Source organism: Python bivittatus, unplaced genomic scaffold, assembly GCF_059951505.1.
Source record: "Python bivittatus isolate LINGU-HERP-01145 unplaced genomic scaffold, Pbiv_v1 ctg000980_np1212, whole genome shotgun sequence".
Taxonomy (NCBI): domain Eukaryota; kingdom Metazoa; phylum Chordata; class Lepidosauria; order Squamata; family Pythonidae; genus Python; species Python bivittatus.
The window spans coordinates 6,785,292-6,807,400 of NW_028277125.1; the positions used below are offsets into that span (position 1 = coordinate 6,785,292).

At 44.3% G+C, this 22,109-nt stretch overlaps 1 protein-coding gene across 2 annotated transcripts in view; it reads right to left on the reverse strand.

The window, feature by feature from the left end:
• Positions 1–16,158: 16,158 nt before the first annotated feature.
• The window catches only part of CHRD (chordin), a 56,199-nt gene continuing 50,248 nt past the window's right edge, over positions 16,159–22,109 (reverse strand). For both annotated transcript variants that reach the window (XM_088132199.1, XM_088132198.1), the window contains exons 21-23: positions 21,301–21,455; positions 19,037–19,130; positions 16,159–16,991 (exon numbers count right to left, since the gene is read on the reverse strand). In XM_088132199.1, the coding sequence (XP_087988325.1) occupies positions 16,921–16,991; positions 19,037–19,130; positions 21,301–21,455 (320 nt within the window). In that variant the 3' untranslated portion in view covers positions 16,159–16,920. The remainder of the gene's footprint in view (positions 16,992–19,036; positions 19,131–21,300; positions 21,456–22,109) is intronic.

The window sequence follows — 22,109 nt, forward strand, 5'->3', positions numbered from 1 at the left end:
CTCCTCTTCCCATATCTCTCAGGTAATTCAGAGGATCCCATGGATCAATGGTACTGACTGATAATCAGTAGCTTTCAGAGCCATTGATGATCCATGATAGATGGCATTGAAAACACCAACAGAGTCACCTTTCTGCTGTTGATTTCCAGACAAAGATAATCTATCAACCATGGTCGACTTAACTCATAGCCTACCCTGAAGTCAGTCTGAAATGGGTCTAGATCATTTGCCTTTTCTAGAACTGCCTGCCATTGAGAACCCATCTCAGTCATCTTGTCCAATCACGGTAGGCTGAAGACTGGTTGATAATGGCCAACTCTGAGGAATTCAAGGTTGGCCACTGGAAAGATAGTGGTAAGTCTTTGATCTGTTCCAGCAGATCCTCCATGTAATAGAGGCCAAAGTGCACCAAATACCTGTAATTTCCCCTCCACTAACTCAGCATCTACTGAGATGTTCTCGCTGCAGCCACAGACCCACTTCCGTCATCGTTTGTGGAGGCTAAATCTGCTTGGCTTTAATCCTTGCACCTGGGGCAACACTCAGTCCTTGTGGCATTGTGGCTTTCCTGTTTTTCTCCCCCTGCCCCCCCCCCCCCGCCCCAAACTGATCAGCATCTTCATTAACCTGAGCTACCCAGATCTGAACAGGATGTTCCAAACACAGAGTTTTCTAAGATCTTACATAATCCATGAGGCCATCTGTGCTGACTAAAGTAAGAATAAGTACTTTGGAAGAATTCACATTCTTGGCACACTCGGGCACGGGAAAGAAGAAGAAGAAGAATAAACCTCCTGCTGCTTTTATGAATGGACCATTTCCCAGAACGATGTACGGAACAGGGCCCATTCTGTCATTGATCTCTCCAAGTTCAATGCGCTGAATAACCCCATCTGGCCTAAACTGGTTGGCAGAGAGAGATCAGAGATCTGTGACCTCCAAAGAATTTCTTTGTTAGATTGGCTAATAGTCTAGCTGGGGGTGATGTTTCGTTCTTGGAAGCTAAATGCCAGGATAGGCTTTATTTAGAGCTAAGAATATCCCCAGCACTCTTCCCCCTTAGAAAGGAGACAACCTTAAAGCATTTCATAAGGGTGAGATGATCAAATCATCTGGCTGGTTAGGTGCCACAGGCAAGTAGGGACGCCGAGCCTTGCCTACGGGAGCAGAGAAAATTCCCTCTGCAAGACAAGCAGAACAGACACACATTTCCCCTGTTCAAAGTCACTTTCCCCAGCCACCCCTCCTGCATATCCCCTCTGCCTGCCATATATTTTTACCAGCCCTGCAGATAGAGGAAAGCTCTCTTTTATGGCACATAACTAAACAGGACAGGGAGGGGAAGACATGATCAGTTTAACCCCCGCTGCCCTAGCGTGAGCACCCTCCAGACCAGTGTTTTTCAACCTTGGCAACTTTAAGATGTATGGACTTCAACTCCCAGAATTCCCCAGCCAGCATGCTGGCTGGGGAATTCTGGGAGTTGAAGTCCACACATCTTAAAGTTGCCAAGGTTGAGAAACACTGCTCCTGACAGTTGAGGCTGCCGAATCATGCTATCCCCAAACTAAAGGATACACACTTGTTGGAATCTAATAGTGCCCAGGTCAGGAAAAGCAGGTTTAATATCTGCAAGCCAGTTTTCTATTTACAAGGTAGGTCAACTGGTAGGATCTTAAAAGGGTCACAAAAGCTATCAAGTTCCACCATCCCTGCTTGGAACAGATGGTAGGTAGGATGACTTTCTATAGGCCTGCAATCCACCTGGGTGAACACAACTCCTTGCCATATAAAGCAATACCCTAGATCAATGGTAAGGAATCAGGGGTGTCGTCATTGGGTCAAAAAAGTCAGGATGGTAGCCACCGCCATCTGTTCAAAGTCCTGCCCTCTTTTTACATGCACGCAAGATATGGCCAGGCCTTCAATCAGATGGTCATGGCTGCCATCTTGACTTTTTTGACCTCCCCACCCCATAAACACCCTTGTAGGGAACCCATGCCCTCCAAATATATCTGAAATGAAAAACCTCAGCTTGCCTAGCCCAGCTAGTCACCGGGATGCTAGAAGCAACAGCTGCCTTGGAGATTTGCTCTGCAACCCCAGCTCTCTGTTTGTGATTTAGTTGCACGGTGATCAACCTTCTTTTGCTGTGTTTCAGCAGTTTAGGATGCACACGGGTGGGCGTAGGGGGATCACCGGGCACACAGCAGCATCTGGTACCAGACCTGGGGGCGATCACTAGCTGGGGGACTCTGAGTCCAGCAGGCAGGAGAAGCTGACTTCGCAAAACTGCCGCTGCTTCATTCTCAGTTTATTCTCCCTCTCTTTTTATAAGCTCTTTATTAAGTTATACAAAGCATACAGATAAAAGCAAACCAGAAGTAATCATCAAAGAGAGAAGTCGAAAACAAGAGAGTTAGAAATAAAGAAAGAATACAAAAGTGATAAAAATGAAAGAAAAGGAGAAAAGGAAACATTACAAAAGAATGACTTCTGGCTTCTCTACAGCAGATACAGATAAATCCTGCAGGGACCTCTTACCCTACAACTACATCTTAACATACATGGTTTTTTAACCTAAATCATAATTTCATTTTTTTCTGTCTCCTGCAAAAAGTCCCACAGAGGCTTCCTCTCAGTTTACTCTCTGAGCACGCGCTGTCCTCCATCCTTCAGGCCATGCAGAATAGAAAACACTTCCCACGTGAATCAGGAATTTGCCTCCACCTCATTTTGCCATTCCTGCCACCTCTGCTTCTTTCCCGGCACGTACAAACACCCTCTTTGTAATTGGGTTGGTCTTTATCACTTCAGGCATCTCTTCCTTGGGGCTCCACAGCAGCTTCCCACAGAAAAAGGGATGGGCGATTTTAGCATGCCTGGCACAGAAGACCGTGGCCGATTTCCTCACATGAAATTGAAGCTGATCCTGCTGGCAAAAGAGTTGGCCCCAGCTGGAAATAAAAACAGCACGCTGTCTGGCAGGTGATGGGCAACCAGAGTCCTCAAGTTGGGTATCACCCATTCACTCACCCACCGCAGCCACAGTCTTTCCGGGATTAACAGGCGCACCAATCTGAGATCCCCATTTGGCACAGATTATTGACTCAGGTGATGCTCCAGAGCCATGTTTCTCAGCCTCAGCAACTTTAAGAGGTGTGGACTTCAACTCCCAGAATTCCTCAGCCAGCATGGCTGGCTGGGCAATTCTGGGAGTTGAAGTCCACACCTCTTAAAGTTGCTGAGGCTGAGAAACACTGCTCTGAAGGAAATGCTGCAAAGAAAGTTTTGCAACACTTAAGCTGAGGAATGGGAAATTTTGGTCACTGGGAACTCCCACCTCATCCTGCTTTCTGAGATTTGCATCCTTCCTCCAACATGATCATGCTAACCCCAGACACCCACCCACGCACCCCCAGTCCTCCCCAGTTGTTCCAAGAGATGGCTTGGAGGGCTGTTAGCATTTTTTTTTTCTTGATGCAAAAAAAAAAAATCTGACAAGGCAAGAATGCACGCAGAGGCAGGCGTGCATCTGCTCCTTTTTTGTATGTGTCACGATGCACAGGGCACAGCTTTGATCACACCCTTGGGGACCTCATCTTGACTTTTTAAACCCTGGCCAGCAGCTACCCCAACATGGGGCAAAGCTATTAGCTGTAAGGAAATGGCTTTCTTTAAAGAAAGGTTTTTAATTCTTGTTTTGTATTTGTTTTAAATGGTTGTTTTATGGTACGCTGCCCAGAGTCACATTTGTGGAATGGGTGGCTATATAAATTTGATTGATTGATTGATTGATTGATTGATTGGCAGACAGACAGACAGACAGACAGACAGACAGATAGAGGGAATGGTAACAGGATTAAAAATGTACCTCTTTCTCACTGCATCAAAATTCAGCCTGCCAATGGCTGTTTAGGAGGTTGTGTGGTTGGGTGAAGAGTCAGATGTGCTTCCAGCCCTTGGTGGTTTGTAAAATGTGGCTGAGGGCTTATGCAACATGTGAATTCTGTTTTATACTGTTGGTGCTCTATCTGAGTCAAAGAAAAGAGGCAATTGGGGCGTCTGCAAGATGTGGTCTGAAACGTCAAGGTGCCACTGTCTTGAGATTTTTGACACATCTTGCGGACATCCCTGACAGCAGGAGATTTTGCCAGAGATCCCAGGCACTTTGCTTATTTAATGAAGCCCTGTCAGGCCTAGCCCAAGGAACTCCAAGAGACAATGCCGATTCAGTCCAGCTATGTTTATTAGCTACAACCTCTAGCAAGAATCTTCCCAGACTAAAACCCCAGTTCCCAAAGTCCTCCAGCCACAACAGTGTGAATTCCTCAGGGAGGTGCCAGTCTCATCCTCTTGTTCCTCCCACGCGGTTCTGGTGAGCTAAGAAAATGTTTATCTCTCTGAGCTTGGCCTTCATAATTCCATTCCATCACAAGCCCTTAGCTCATGGGTTTATGCAGGTTCACATTTGATCTCCCTACCTAGTCTCATGCTAGGAATGTTCAGAGCCTGCATTCCCACAACATGTTTAATCTGGTCACTAAGCTAGCCCGCCTGATGGAACACACTGAACCCAACGCTAGCCAAAAGGATCGGTTCCCTACCACATACAGAGCCACAGGTAAGTACAATTGAAAATAAATCTCATTTAAACAAATACAGCTGCCAAGCATTTATTGACGGGTGAGCATCTGGAAATCAAACCACCGAGCACTTGTTTGTCTGCCTCAGTTTATTTTGATTCTTTGCATGACAAATCATTATCTCAACTGGGGCTTATACAATTCATTCCGTGTTCTGGCTTTGAAGGAAACACTGAATCATAAACTTAACAAAACATGAATGACTGCCTAGTTGCTTTCCAAATATCATGTCAACACTGCCAAAGTTTTGGGTACTGGGTTGAGTACAAAAGTGGTGTAAAATATTTTAAAAGAAATAGTTAAATGGTTTGCTCAGTGTGGGAAGACAGCATGATGGGTGGCGTTCATGCAACACCCGAAACCATAGATCAGTGTTGTCCAAACTTGGCCACTTTAAGATGAGTGGACTTCAACTCCCAGAATTCCCCAGCCAGCGATTGGCTGGGGAATTCTGGGAGGTGAAGTCCACTCATCTTAAAGTGGCCAAGTTTGGACAACACTGCCATAGATCATGGTTTATGGGATAAAAAGGATGCGTTTCCTCAACACGGAAAACCACAAACAACTATATCACATTTTGTCTTATCATGTGAACCCAAGCTTAGCCTTAAAGAAGCAGGCTTACACTTTTTCCCCTGGCATTGCTATGCTCTTCCTGGCCATGGGGCAGCCTTGGATCCTTCTGTCAGCTTTGCTTTCTCTAGCACTGGAAATGAACCAAAAGGAATAACAGCTGCATTCATATAACCCACTTGACCCAATTATGGAATCAACTCATCTGCTGGGCTCCCACAACACCTTGAATCATAAAGTATAATTTATGATACTTTAATCATACTTAATAGGCTGGGTTCATACAACACAATCAGGCAGCCACAAAAGAAAACTCATTCAGGTTAACACTAGTAAGGTTAGCATGTTGTGTGAAAGCATAGGAGGTCTTCCTCTGAGTTGGTTAAGCATGGTGTATCAGGAGCAGTAAGGTTGGACAAAATAGCAGTAGCTTCTCCAGCATCACTCTCTAATTTTCTCCCTACAGGCTGGAGTGGCCAGATGTAAAAGATGATGGGACTACTGTACCTTTAATTGAAGATTGCACAGCACATTTATTAAAGGTACAGTAGCCCTTTTCTTTTTTGCTTTTGGCCACTCGACTCTGAAACTAAGTAGTTCATGCTAGAAGTCTCCAAACCATGAAAATGCGTGCAATCCTTAGACATGACCCACAGATCACCCAATGGTGGCAACCCATTGATGCTGATTCTAAATCACAAAACTGACAACCTAGGTAAAAAGGGCTTAACATGCCAATGTTTGTCATACCTTTTAATGCAATCATTCCTGGGCTGCAAGAATCTAGTTGATGGGAGCAAAGAGGTCGTTTGTCTGTATCTCTTTACTTCTATCTAGTGGTTATCTTGATTTTGTAGGCCAGATTTGGTGGTCCGGGCTAAGCATCTTAGGAAAACACTGCCAAGCGTCATGATCTTGTTAAGCAAGTCAAGGCATATTGCACTGTGAAGACATCAACCTGACCCTCACTGACTGTTCTGGTCTTGCCATGTATTGAGACCCCGTCACTTGAGTTTGCAAAAACAAGCTAAAGTACATTTCACATTTGGTATTGGTGTCTTTACAAATCACTGAAAACTCTGGAGGGCCCCAGATTGCCTCCTCCTTCTAAAACAACAATGGAGAGTTAGGAACGAGTGGGGTGAAGGATGGACATCTACAGTAAATGGAGCTTTCATCAAAATGACACACTCCATCCCTTCCCTACCTGCCTGTGATTTCACGATGCAAGTACAAAAGGCTCAGAGTTTCCACAGTGACGCTGTGATGCACATTTCCTCATTTGTCCCCTCGCCTTCCCTCTGCAGACACCCATGAGTCATGGCCAAGGTCCAAAAAGCACTATTCCAGATATTACTCTCAAATGGTTACGAAATTCCCCCAAAGGCTTTGTCAGGCACTTCTACTCCCTTTAATCATGTGAGTTTGCCCAGAGGCAATGAAGAGGCAAGTGACATCGTACATGTCATTACGTCATTGGGCAAATTATCCAAATTACATAACTCATGACAGCTTCATGACCCCCATGACCTCACAGTGGCTCTTCTCTGACGTTTTTCCCTTCTGGGGATTTGTATGTCATTGTGTTCATGGAGAAGGTCTGTCTATGTGGTTGCGAGGAGCTGACAATGACTTGAGGGCACATAATCAGTGCGATTGTATTATATTGCTTTTATATTGTATGCTGCCCAGAGTTGGGTTGCCTATAAATCTAATATCTAACTAACTAATAATAATAATAATATCAGATCCCTATGTCCTTAGTCCTGGGCAGCAAGAGGTGACAGAGTCTACCAACTATCTTCCAGGTCACCAGCTATGAAGAACTTACGGTGCTCCAGATGCTGCTGAACTACAACTCCCAGCATTCCTCACTGTTGGCCTTCTGGGCTAAACTTCAGGGAGTGGACTTCAGCTACATCTGGGAGGCCACAGACAGTCTCAGTCCTATGAGTAACTCATGGGAGAGAGAAGAGCCGTGCTTCCTGCTAAACGAAGGAGTGGGTGGGCTTCTTCCCCCTCTCTTATTCACATGCCAAGCTAATTGGAATAACTAATCCACCACGTGCAAGCCATCAGCACCTAATAAAATAATGAGGATAAAATTAGCCTTGGTCCCATGTGCTTCTGGCATGAAAATTGATTTTTGTTAATCTACGACTGCTTTGGTGTGCCACTAGAAAGGCTTTTAAACAGGGGTTTCTTTACTGGATTTCTTTCTTTTTTAAATTTTATTTTATAATTTTTTCAAACCATAAAAGACACATTTAGAAGGAAAAGTAAAAGAGAATAAAAGAAAAAGAGAAAAAGAACAAGTGTAAAGAACAAGAAAGAAAAGAAGAAAAAATTAACTAAAGAAAGAAAAATAAGTGACTTCTTTGTAACAGAAATTAACAAATTCATTACCCTTCCTCCCTCCTTACTATTACAAAAATCTCTTCTGCCCCATCTTTAATCCTTTTTCATCATCAACATAAATCATCATTTCGCTTTTCTCTGTTTTCAGCAAAAAGTCCATAAAAGGTTTCCAGTCTTTTAAAAAGTACTTACCGTTTTGTTCCTCACCAGGCAGGTCAGTTTTGCCATTTCTGCCATCTTCACAATCCATTCATCCGTTGTGGGAATTTCAATACTTCTCCATTGTTGTTCACATAACAATCTTGCTTTTGCAAGATTATTTCTTCAGGAGAAAGCGGGTGGTTAGGTCCACCCAGTCTGAGTTTAGGACTACCAGATCTGGGTTGAATGAAATTTCCGTTGCTGCCATATAGCAGTCATCTGGATCTTTGCAATCCAGATCTGACTGGTCCTACAGGCCACAATGATTTATTAACAGCCTTATTAGGACATACATGCTAATTCATGTGCATAACGATTCTAACAAAAGATAAAGCAAGAAGTGTGGGGAGTCTTTCATATGTGCAAAAAAATCACCCATTTCCTCATGGAGGCTGTTTCAGATTATATGTGTAAGGACAACACGCAATGCGGGTAGCTGGAGTGGCTGAAGAAAAGTCCACACAGCCACTAGATGGCCACAGTGACCCAGAACTTCTCTCTTTGCTGCCATCTGCTGGTTACACACCTTTTTGCAGATCAGATCTTGAAGCTCTACCTGCTCTTGTGAGATACACCCCATCTTTAGTCAAGAATCCTTCATTTTGGCATTATGGGCTTTGGTCCCAAACCCTGAATTTTTCCTGGATGACCTCAGGAAGAGAAGCTCCTTGAAAAACCTCTGCACGTCTTTCGGTTTGTGGCCACCTGGGGAGGGAGCTTCTCCTGTTCTGCTCCTGTGGGTTGCATTCCTTTGGAAGTGTGTTTGGCCCCCATGCTTTTGCTTTTAGGAAAGGAGTCAAGATCTTCCTCTCCAACCAGGGGTTTTGGGTGGCAGCTAAAAGTTTGGAGTCCTTGGTGCTCTCTGAGGTTGATTGTTTGCTTACAGACGTGTCATTACCCAACTAGGTGACATCATCAATGTGAGTGAGTGTGGGGTTTGCTCCCTGGGAGCAAACAGGGAGCAAACCCCATACTTACTCGCACGGATGATGTTACCTAGTTGGGTAATGACACGTCTGCAAGCAAACAACTAAGTTCAGAGAGCACCAAGGACTTCACATTTCAACCCTGAGCTACAGATATTCTCTTCTATTGGAACTAAAAATGTGTTAACCACTGTAAGCATCTGATTGGAAGAACAGCAGGATATGGAAAAGGACTACAGTAAACAGACTGTGACTACGTACAATGTGCAAATCCAGCCAGGGATGGGGTTGGAAAAAGCTAAGCTCTGTCTCTCTACTTCCAGTGGCCTAATCCTGTTTTGGGTTGCGGGAAAGCAGCCGTAAGCCTTCTATTTTTGAGTCATTTGTCTGAGCTTCCCTTCACCCAAAGACTGAAGGCAAAAGCTTTCAATATAAGGAAGCCTATTTTAAGATCTCAGTGTTTGTGTTGGGTCATTAACTAAGTATCCATGTATATGCAGGGGCTTGTGTGACAGAGGTACATGCACACATTTCAAAAGATATGGAATATCTATTTCAGGGTTTCTCAACCTCAGCAACTTTAAGATGGGTGGACTTCAACTCCCAGAATTCCCCAGCCAGCCATGCTCGCTGGGGAATTCTGGGAGTTGAAGTCCACACCTCTTAAAGATGCCATGTTTGAGAAACCCTGATCTATTATAGAACCTCTGAATCATGTGTCTCTTTATCTGATCCTTCTGCTTTAAATGTTCAACAGTAGCCTTGAGTTCCCTGGGATAGCGCTGCATTGCTCTTCCTGGTTCCTTAACTGGAGACCGCATCTATATATGAAGCATGAATGAGCTAGCCATGTTTATTATTTATTTATTTGTTGGCATGGGGTTGGCATGTTGGCACCGTGTCCTGGGTGAGGCTAGCCCATGGGATCAGGGTGTTTTGTGAACCCCGAAAGCTTGTTTTTCTCCATCATTGAGATCTTGAACTCTACTAAGAGAAGCATCGCCTGCAATTTGTCAGGACACACTCAGCTTGGGTAATTTCTGCAGGCCACATTAAAGGTGCAGAAGCGAAGCACACACCTTTGGCCTACTTGTCTTCTGCTTCTCCCAGATACCTTTGTCCCCACACTCCTGTGCCAAGGAAATATTGCCTTTTATATGCCAAAGGACTATGGGCACCTTCACCACCCTTGTGCCATAAAGGTCTTAACACACAGGAGGAACCTACAGTATTGGCCTTCCAGCTGTGGTTGAACTACAACTCCCAGCATGCCTCATCCTTGGGGATACTTGGTGAGTTTGCTACAAGCTGTAGTTCACCAACAACTGGAAAGCAGGAGGTTCCTATCTTGATTTAAGGCATTGGCAGAGACCAGCTATCCAAGGACATAAAGACCTGAAGCTGGCTTGCAAACTTATTGTTTGCCCACGTCCACCTTTGAATCTTGTGTCCTCAGACAGTTCTCTGATATGAACCAGAGGCCTTTCCACAATCTCCCCTTGCCCATTGATGTGAACCTAAAATGGTACATCCACCATATGGGATTTGCAGCACAAATTTACCATGCTAGGGAAAACGCACATTGATGATTATAATAACGGTGGTTAATCCTGGATCAGCAACCACCCAGTTAGGAACAGAAGCCAAAATGCAGGTACAGGTAGTCCTCGCTTAACACTTACAATTGGGACTGGAATTTAGGTTACTAAGTGATGTAGTCATTAAGCAAATCATCACGTAACCAGACCTGATTTTACCATCTTTTTTGCAGCGGTCATTAAGCAAAGCACTGTGGTCATTAAGTGAATCACTTGGTTGTTAAGCAAATCATGTGTTTCCCCATTGATTTTGTTTGCTGGAAGCCGGCTGGGAAGGTTGCAAATGGTGATCACGTGACCCCAGAATGCTGCAACTGTCGTAAGCGTGAGCTGGTTGCCAAATGACTGGATCATGATCATATAACCGTGGTGGCACTGTGATGGTCGTATCTTTGGGCACCTGTCATAAGTCACTTTCTTAGTGCCATTGTAATGTTGAATGGTCGCTAAATGAACAGTCGTTAAGCAAAGACTATCTGTAACCATGAAACTGCCTGCTAACAGAGATCTTTAAATCTCAAGGTGAATTGTGGCACATTAAAAATTAACCAATTTAGCGCGGCATAAACATTTCTGGATGGCAGCTTATTACATTCAATGCCTAGAATCTTCCTATCCATAGGAGCACTGCGGAGGTGGGGAAGAGAGATTAAATGGGGTAGAGGACAGTTGTGAAAGAGAAGTACAGTAGGTCAGGGCTTTGTTTTACATGAATCTTCAAATATAGCAGATAAGCAAAGTACAAGTTCTGAACAGAGCCACAGGCAGTAACACAATCCTATCTTTGTTTGCATGTGGTTAGAAACCTCATTGATCCTGATAACTTGGGTTCATACAAGATACTTACCCAGTCATTCTTTTTCATGGCTTGGCCAGTTGTGCAAGTTCAGCCTTTTGGCTGGTTCATAAACCAATACATTGTGCAAATGCAAAAAGAGAAAAGAAAGAAAAAAGAAAAAAGGGATTTGACGTGATAACTAGGGTGGGGGACGCTGCGTCAACACAGCCACCCAGAACCAACATTTGCTGATAAAGTCCAGCTCAGTCTTTTCATGGTGGTGCCTCCTGTTCAAAAGATGGGCCATTGCAGCAGAAAGCTTCCGTTGAGAAAGAGCCTTCTGTCCCTAAATTTGGGATGGGTGAGCTGAGAGGGTATCTGTGCCCCAGCAACGCCACTGTGTTCATTCCCTTGCGCCTGTTAAATGTGAAGGAAAGATACTGGGAGGCACAATCACAGATTTCCCATGTCCTACTTTTTGGCCCCCAGGCACCTGGCAAAGGCAGAGGAGGCAGTTAAAATTTGGGAATGCTAAATACTGCAACAAGATGAATAATAATTAAACTATCTTTCACTCTCCTGCCAGCATCAGCTGAAGCCAACTTTGTTCCTTTGGCATCAACTGACCTCTGCTGCCCTCCAGTGGTTGAAAGAGGATGAGTGAATGGAGCTATTACTGTGTTGGAACAGGGTAAGCCATCATGAGGATCCATACAAAAAGTGGATCGGTGTTTTAGGCAACAGGACGGGGGCTATCAGATCTGATCTGGAGGAATCCAGAAGACCACTAGTTGATGGCCCTAGAAGGTCTTGTGAAAGGCATCTTACCCTTTGCTATCAGCCTTCTTTTTGGTACGATGTATATTAGGACATACACACAGATTCAGATGTATAATAACTCCAACAAAAGACCAAGGAGGAAGTCATACATACAAAAAAGGGAGAAAAATCCATACTTTTCCTCATGGAGCTTTTTAAAAATTATATTGCGTAAAGGTGAAATGCAATGCAACTTGTCCACAGTTGCCAGATCTGGGTTGGGAAAAAAAAATTATATCTACACAGCCACTAGATGGCCACAAAGACCCAGAACCTTTCTCTTTGCTGACATCTGGTGGTCAGAAACCTTGTTTGCAGATCAGATCTGGTAGCTCTACCTGCTTTTGTGAGATGTATCCCATCCTTCATTTGGGTATTATGGGCTGTGGTCGCAAACCCTAAATTTTCCTTGAAAAATCTCTGCACTTCCTTCGGTTTGTGGCCACCTGGGGAGGGGGCTTCTCCTGTTCTGCTCATGTGGGTTGCATTCCTTGGGAAGCTGTGTTTGGCCCCTCCATTTTTGCTTTTAGGAAAGGAGTCAAGATCTTCCTCTCCAGCCAGGGGTTTTGGGTGGGAGTCCTACAGATTATGAAACTCTTTGGGGACCCTACTGATAGCCCGGCAGAATATGGACATGGAAACACTAAATGATGTATTGTTGGCTATTTGTCACCATAAAAATTATCTAAAATGTGTAAAGGCACTTTGAATGTATGCTGGAAATGTGAACAACAAGAAGGAACATTTTATCATCTCTGGTGGATTTGCAAAAAAAGCAAAAAAAAAATTGGAATGAGATTTATATTTGCATACAGAAGATTTTAAAGATTAATCTTCAATCAAAACCAGAGACTTTCCTTTTGGGACTGATGGATAAACAGTTGGAAAAAACTAATGGAACTTTGTTCTTATATATGATAACAGCAGCAAGGCTTTATTGTGCACAGAGGTGGAAAGATAAGACATTACCTACAGTGGAAGAATGGATGGTGAAGCTGATGGAGTTGGCTGAAGTGGCGAAACTGACAGCTTTGATTCGTGATAAGACATTGTGTAATTTTAATGCTAACTGGAAACCTCTTTTGGCCTTTTTGCGGGAAACAGGAAAAAAATGAAATTGTACTGTATGGATTTGTTGATTAGAAATAATAGGGGTTAAAGAAATAATGGAAATTATGTTGTTAATTTAGAGCAAGAGTTTAATGTGTATTGTTACTTATATCTGTTGCAAGGAGGGTTGGAAGTCAATTTTTTTTTGCTCTTCTTTTTTTCTGCATTCTTGATCTTTGTTATTTTTTTCTAATTTCTCTTTTCTTCTTTTTCTTAATATTAGTTCTTGTTAGTTTTTATTGTTCTTTTTAAAAAATTAATAGTTACTATAAAAACAAGAAATGGAAACATTAGCTACACCATGACTTAATACAGCACACAAACTCAATCTGTGCTGAAGCTGGGAGAGAATTGAACTCCACTTTCTGCCTGCCGCAGTCCAGATCTGGTGGCCCAAATGATTTATTTGATCCATGACTTGGCAGGACTTTTTGCCAGGATAATTGGTTGCTAGGTTGTGGGAACACAGAGAATGTTTCTCATCTATTGGAAAATTGTTCATTTCCCAAAGAGACCCATTCGGAGGGGCTGCAGCTGCAGTCTTGGCCCTGGACGGTGCCAATGAGAGAGACGGTGGCTGAGAGGAAGATTTGGCCATGAAATGGTACAATAGTGGACTTTATCTTCTTTGTACAAAGCCCTTATTACTTCTGTCAAGCTCTAACAAAGTTAAGAGGACTGGTTGCTTCCAAGACAGGCACTTCTGGGCCCCTAATATTGGCATAATGTGCAGGTACTTCACAGGTGATGCATTTCACAGGAAAGTTTTTCTCATGTTGTCTGTCTGGAACAAGTGGGGTCCTTATTACAGAACTGGAGGACCCTTTCTGGAGTCCCTGTTCCCACAACAGACTTAAATGGGTCACAGGTAGGGTATTGGGTCAACACAAAGGATGTTAACTGACTGAATTAACCCCCAGGGGAGCAATATTAACCCCAAACAAACTTGGTCTTGCAGAGAGTTAAACTAACCCAGTTAGTTATGCTGTAGAAACAGCAGCACCCAACTAACCAAGAAAAAGAGCTGGAGAGAAAAGAAGAGCTGAAGCAGCTTTCTAGTGCCACCTGTAAGGAGAATTAACTAGTTTCAGTGTGCTGTGCAAATGGGTGCGTGTGTTGCTTTCCCCCCGCATACTGTTTCCAACAAGGGACACTAAACATCTATAGGAAGGCTAGGAGCAGAGTTTGACTGCTGCTGATTTCATGGATGCATCCATGGATGCATCTTGCCAACACCACTAAAATGGTTGATTTCTTTCTTCTGGGATATTTTTGACTTCCCAGTCTAGCTTACAGCCTTCGGATTTCCAACAGACTATGAGAACGATCAGGGTTGGGCTGCAAAACTCCAGATGACCAGCCTAACTTTGTTCCCTCTAGTGGTTGTCTAGATCAGTGTTTCTCAACCTCAGCAACTTGAACAGGAGTGGACTTCAGCTCCCAGAATTTCCCAGCCAGCATGAAGTCCACATCTCTTCAAATTGCTCAGGTGGAGAAACACTGACCTAGAGTATTCCAGCATTTGAAGACATCTTTTGTACTTGTAGCCTTCTTCTACAAGAAGTTAATCCACACATCTTAAAAAGGCTGAGGTTGAGAAACATGGGCTAGGTCTTTGCAGACCACCTGGTAATCTGTGGAAGATTCTCATCTTAGGTCCAACCCTGCTTCACTTTTTCAAGATCAGTCATGATCTCTCCCTGGGTGACTTTGGCCAGTAATTCTGAGTGCAACCTATCTCCCAAGTTTGTGGTAAGGAATTCCCATGAAAGCCACCTTGATTCCCAGATGAAGACTGAGATAGAAATCAAACCAACCAACCTAATTTGGGCCTGGGGTGTTGCATCACCAGCGGTTAGTAGATGGCTTGTGTGTGGGGTGCACTCAGAAAATAGGGTGTGGACATGGCTAAGTGTGTCTAAACAGATTATGCAACCATGCCTGCTGTGATTCACCTAGCAGCTGGATTAATTTTTAAAGCCACCCAACCCCTCTTTTTTTAGTTTGATGGAGAACTATATTAATAATTCTCTCCCACTACCCAATTTAAGGCATCTGGAAGATTCAGCCCCTAGACCAGTGTTTCTCAACCTTGGCAACTTTAAGATGTGTGGACTTCAATTTCCATAATTCCCCAGCCAGCATGGCTGGCTGGGGAATTCTGGGAGATGAAGTCCACACATCTTAAAGTTGCCAAGGTTGAGAAACACCGCCTTAGACTGTGTTGAGTGAGCATCATGTGTGTGCGCAATAGGACCAGCCTCTCTAGACTGGGCCACTATGTAAAGCTGAAATCAACCCATCTTGTTGCTTTCGATTCTGGAACAGAAGAGCAGAGGCAGAATTGCAAATATTCATAGGCAGAAAAGCTGGGGTGGCAGAGCTGAAGCATACACTGAGCAGAGCTGGGTGGGAATTTATGCAGAAGAGCCAGTGAAACATGACAAAGTCACTCAAATGTTACCGTTGCTATCAGAGTAAAATAAGGTCTTGGGTCCTTATGATGAATCTCAGACCTTGCACTAATTGATCCAGAATGGAAAGCTGGTGCTTAAAGCTTAATGAGGACCTTTTCCTGACACACGTTTTGGTTCTATAACTAAAGCAAAGGGTTGAAAACTGCAATGACCTGGTGGCTCTGGGTTGACCTGCATTAACTGCAAGAAAAAGCTTGGATCTCTTGAAGAAAGAATCAGACCACTAGATGGCAGCAGTGCAATACTTAAAAATCTAGTTTTTTGCTGCCATCTAACCCTCAAGTGGATTTTTGCAACCCACGTATTGGAGTTCCTCTTGCATCATTCCAGCATCAGATTTACTCAGCCCAGTCATAGAGTTGGCCTTGCCTTTTGCGTTTAGCAGGAGGATTCAACAGATATTACTGAGCTACAAAAAACATATGAGTGTTGCATCCTGTGGATTTCTGGAACTGAGATGTAGATGATGATGTAGATGATCCCCAGTAACCCCCACAGATGCTGCCAGATTGATACTTTACTCCTTGTTTCTCCTCATCCTGGGTACAGCTTCCTTGTCCTGCACTGCCCATTCCATTGCAAACTGTTTTTAATTTAACCGTGGAAATACCCTTGGAATTAAGACCTTCAGGAAAAATGGAGAATTGCAACAAACCCAAAGCATTTGCTCAACCTAACACACATTTACTCCATTGATTTTTTTTTAAAATAAATACTTAATCTTCAGTATCAATCTTTCAGTTTTGAATTGAACAGGAAAGAAGACCTTGGCCATGGACAATATAAATTATACAGCAAAGTGAAACAAAGAGAAAGCCCTCCTCCCCCCAATACTCCGCTCCTGGTCTTGAGATGCAGTGAAGGAGGACAATTTTACATTACATACATTAGTTTGGGGAAGAGTTCTTTCCCTTCTTTTGGATAGTGTTAGGTACTATTTAAGCGACATGGTTTCTCTTGAAGAGGTTACACATCCAAAATGTGCGAAATTAAGATGAGGGCACCAATATGTTGAGCTCATGGGAATATGGAAGGGGCCCCCATGAGTTGGGCAGGACCAAGACTCCACCCCAGAATGGGCTTTACTGCTCTGACTGAAACTCCAATGGGTTTCAGGCGCATCCCAGGAATTTGGTATCAACTCCCAGTTCCCAAAGGAACCCATAAATGCCATTTCTTCTCATAGAAGCAGGTGCAAAAGATCTAAGTAAGCCATGTGGCTGCCCACACGTAGAGGAGAAGAGGAGGTGCTCAGGAGAATTGATGGATGCTTCTTCTGCAAGAAGATCTGAAGGCCCTCCTGTTGCTTTGAGAACACCATCACAACCTGGACAGCTTTAAAGAGGCCCCAGAAAGATTCCACTCCAAGCTGGCTGTCTTCAGCAACTCTGCAATATTTTTAGGCACCCACGCTTCCGGGCTCCAGCTGGCCAGTTAATGTTCCCAGGAGCGCTTGGTCTCCTCTTCAAGGGTCCCTTGAGTGTCTTCTAGAAGGGTCTCTGGTGCTGCAGGACACAAAGGGGGGACAGAAAAGGTCAATGGGAAAAAAAAAGTTAGAAGGGCAGGTGTGCTCAGACTTGAGCAGAAGAAAAGGGCTCCATCTTTCTGCATTCCATTTAACTGGACACTTACCTACCCCATTTTTGATAAGGCTGCCCAATTCTATAATAACTCTGGGTGGTGTACAATAAAAATACATATAAAATACAAATGGAAGACCCCAAAACATAACCAAGGACCTGCCACTCTCTCTACCCAAGGCTTGGAAGAAGAGCCAAGTTTTCAAGATTTTTTTTTAAACCCAGGGAAGATGAGAGCCAGATGAAGCTCGGGGGGGGGGGGATTGTGTTTCAAAGGGCAGGTACTGCCTTTGAAGGCCTCTTAATGGTATGGCTTATAGAAATCACCAGATCAGAAGAGGCTGCTGGGGCTGCTGAATCAAACTCCCTGATCTGCAGGAATCCACATTAATCTATTCCTAGCAGTTGGTTGTTCAGCCTTTGCTCAAACAATTCGAGTGAAAGGGAGCCCACCACTGGCTTCACAGTCAAACTGCTCTTATAGTTAGGACAACGTTTCCCAAACTTTAACCAGAATCTCTCTTCCTGTAATTTAAGACACTGTTTCTCAAGCTTAGGCAGTGATGGGAACACAGCATGTGTAAGGCAATTGCAGAGAATTCTGTAGGTTGAAGTCTACAGTCTGAACATATAATTGCAGGGTTGGAAGGAACTTGAAGATCTTCTAGCCCAACCCTTTGTCCAGAGTAGGAATTCTTACGCCAACCTTTGCTTGAAAACCTCCAGCAATGGAGCACCCATGACTCTAGGAGACAGGTTGTTCACTGCTTAATAGCTCTCACCATCAGGGAATTCCTCCTTGTTTCAAGTTTGGATCTCCCTTGGTTAAGCTTCTATGCACTGGTTCTTGTCCTAGCTCCATCCACATCCTCTTCCCTGGGGCAGCCCTTCAAGTATTGGAAGACTACTATCATATTTCCCCTTAGCCTTCTCTTCTTTAGGCTAAATATACCCAGTTCTTTTAATCATTCTTCATATGATTTCACATCCAGGTCCCTCATCATCTTGGTTGCTCTTCTGTGCACTCTTTCCTTAGCTTCCTTTTTGTACTGTAGCGACCAGAACTGGACACAATATTCTCAATGCAATCTGGCTAATGTGGCATAGAGCAGAACAATCATTGTCATGATCGTGACAATGTACCTCTGTTGATGCAGCTGAAGGCTACCTTGGCTCTTTCGGCTGCAGCAGCACATTGCTGGCTCATACTTAATCTCTGATCTATCAGACACACAGATCCTTCTCACAGGTACTGCTTATCTTGTACCTGCACATCTGAAGGCAACTATGTTCAGGGAGAATCCATAAGACCATATTTTGCTGAAACTGGAATCTATTGGCCCTGTTCCCACAACTGGGTCAGTTGGGGTGGGTGGAAGCTAATATATTGTGAGAACTCTCCGAAAGGATATTGAGTAACCCAGTTAACAACCCTCAAGAGGCTAAACTAACTTCAAAGAGCTCCAGTCAACTCATAGGGTAAAACTAATTCCATCCACTTTGTTGCACCATGGAAACACCCAAACCAGTGAACTGACTGTTATGGGAACACAGCAAATGTTAGCTTGGCTTTAGAGCTCAGTGTGTTATGCCAGTCTAGCCAATAGTTAAACCACTTCAATGAAAGGCCTGCATGTCACAATGTACTACACTAGGTTAGGACAGCTTTTTTGTGGCTCAGCATTTGTGCAAACCCAGCCTATTTCATTGTTCAATATATTGTGGGAACTCAGAAAAATGGGTTAATTCAGTAATCAGGTTAAGCATGTGTGAACCTAGCCACCGTGGTGGAGCTCCACAAGCCATCACTGAGTTTTTCCCAAGGAAACCTGTTGGGTGGTTATAGCTCGATAGGGCAGACACACCCCAGGAAAGCTGGTGGGCTTGTCTCCAGGGAACCTGGGAGCTCACTTTGTAGCAGGAGTGCCAGAGAACTTGGCCACAACCTTCTACTAAAGGTCCACACTTACCTTGGCACTGGGAACAACAGCTGTCTCCCTTTTTCCCTTCCCTGGTACAAGAGGTTGGAGAACATTCTTGGCGCTGACAATGTGTTTCCCCAGACTGAAATAAATAAAAAAAAAGATTGTTGGAACAGAGATACCATTACAGAAGACCCCAAACTCACTGGTAGGGAATCATTACGAAGCAAATGGCAACTGATTTCTGCAGGATTAGAATCCTACCCTTGCCCTTTCTATTCTCTCTGTGGAGGTCTATCCCCAGCTGATGTTCTCCAGAGATGTTCTAGTTTTCTCCTATAGGCCTATGATATGAAAATTGTCCAGTCCAGTCTCCTGGCTCTCCTCAACCCTGCCTTTGCTGGATATCATCCACAGCCAACCCCACAAGATTATGACTTGGAATGGCTCATGGTCAAGATTTATGAGAAGTAGGAAAGCAGGGGATTCCCCAAATTTACATTTAAATCGAGTGTCATATCTTGGCATATCTTCCCTCAGATCATTTTTAGGTGGTGGTCTGAAATGGGCAGCTTCTCCTCTAAAGAATTGCTGAAAGCAAACCTTCATGTCATTCCTTATATAATTTCACATTGAGAATCTTTGCCTTATGTTAGCTACCTTCTCTAATCAGGTGCCTCCCTTATGGCTACTGGGAACAGAGCGGCCCTGGCCACCATGGCCACTGCTGCTAGGGAATCCTGAGAGCTGTGATTCAAGACATGGGGAGGCCATTGGACGGAAGGATGCTCTAGGGTTGTTTTCAACCCAGGACGGGTCCAGGAAGTTGTGCTTGACTCAAGAGTTTCTACATGGCTTACAGCTTGCCCCTCTTCTTTCAGTAGAAGAGGAGCTAGGCCAACTCTAAATGCAGGGCCCTTTGGCAGCCCAAGAGATGCAACACCAGAGAAATGCACCTCTTGAACTATACCGGAAGAGCCAGCCACTGAGACAGTCACGGTGTTCCCAGCTTCCTCTTTCCTATGATGCAGTGTTCCTCTGCACCTGCCAGAAAGATTTGTAGCTCATCTACCAAGGTGGGCTGATGACCTGGGGGTCTGGCTGGTTCTATGGAACACGTCCTCCAGCCTCAGTTCCTCTGCTTAAACAAGCACATCAAGTAGCCACATGGAAGATGGGTTCACACAGCATACTTAAAATCAGGACAAGATGGAGCTGCTACGTGAACCCAACATCCGCAGCTTGCTTAGTGTAAACCTTGCTTGTTCTTGTAGGGCTTAGTGAATTCCTGGAACCCAGCCTGCTGGCAGAGTTTATGATGCAATATATTGTGTGAACCCAGAGAATGGGGTTAATAGAGTAACCAGGCTAACTGTTGTGTGAACTCAACCAATTTCAGTCCCACTAGATGGCCCAGACCAGGCCATCAACTCCACGGGAAAGCTAAAACTATTTTTATTGAGATTGGCTATAATAACAGAATCTTGCAAGTCTTGATTGTTGTGGACCTCCTCCTCCTCCTTATACTTCAGTGAATTAAGGAGGTGTCTATCTGAGCTGCTTCTGAATGTTATTTTGTTGTTCTGGACTTAAAAAATGCTTCGGCCCCTTTTGCCTAGGCCAGTGTTTCTCAACCTTGGCAACTTTAAGATATGTGGACTTCAAGTCCCAGAATTCCCCAGCCAGCATGGGGAAGTCCACATATCTTAAAGTTGCCAAGGTTGAGAAACACTGGCCTAGTCAATCGATCCTGCATATCTCCATCAAGGTCATCTTCCTTACTGTCTACAGCCAACCTCTTCCTTTCCCCTTATCTGTTGGGTTCAGTAACAATCCTCTGTCTGGTTTCTGGCACATCAGCTGCCTCTGGTCCTTAGTTTTTCTTTGCCTACCTTCAAAGTTTGGTGTGATGTACTATTGCTTGGCTTTGACTCCTGCAACACTCAGCATGGCCTGGGATTACGAGACCTGAACAACATACCTGGTCGGGGCCCTCGGGTTGGGAAAGGCTGTTATAGTATCACCCACCCATGGCCAGCAATTCGATTTGATTGCTCTGTTCCCAACTTGGCTTCTGTCCTAAAACTGAATTCCAGATGCTTGCACTAGCCTGACCACACAAGGACTTCCAGACAACAATTGTGTGGCACAGCTTTCAACCATACAGGCAGATTTCTTGCATCTACTGGGGTACAGGCATCTCCTAGGAGAGAGACATCTGAACTACAGTCCAATCTCCAAGCTTCCCACCGAATTTTGCTCCAGAATTTCCAACTAACTTCTTCTCCTCTCAATAACGCCTCCCGACTCACCAAGCACCAACAGGTGATGCACTTCATTTCCCCAAAGGGGGGCACCGTGGGGTGCCAACTCTCGTTGTGCATGTACCATTGCCGCCCAAACTTGCAGGCTCGGGGGCTGTCGGCCTGCATCATGTCAGAAAGCAAGGAGGAACTCTTCTCTGAGGCTGTGGAGAAAAGATGGAGTATGAAGAACGTGGAAAGAGCGGAAGAGAAGAAACGTGGCCAGAAAAATCTCAGTGCCCCTAAGACCTGCATCATAACCCCACTGGGCCTAGCTTACCATATTGGGGTGGGGTGGGAAGGGAAGGTATTAATCCCAGATTCCAACACTGACTCATTTCTCTTCCCTTTGATTGGAAATTAGCTTAGTTGAGTCTGATTTAAAGATTCAGAGCCAGCAGCTGTTCGTGGGATGACAAATCTGAATTTTCTAAGAGTGTAAGATGAAACTCACACCACTGTGGACTCTTCCATACAAAATTCCTTGGATATAAGAAGCTAGTACAGTGTTTCTCAGCCTTGGCAGCTTGAAGATGTGTGGACTTCAACTCCCAGAATTCCCCAGCCAGCCATTTCTGGCTGGGGAATTCTGGGAGTTGAAGTCCATACATCTTCAAGCTGCCAAGGCTGAGAAACACTGAGCTAGTATGTCAGGGAGAATTCTCGGGAAACTTTTTCCCCAATATGCTTTTTTTAAAAAAAGTGCAAAGACCTTTGTTGCCATTTTAGGGGATGTATGCAATGATTTGCAGGCCTGCATTGTGGTGTCTGCTTTGGAGATCCTAGAATTGCACAGAGAAACTTAGGAATGTTTAGGT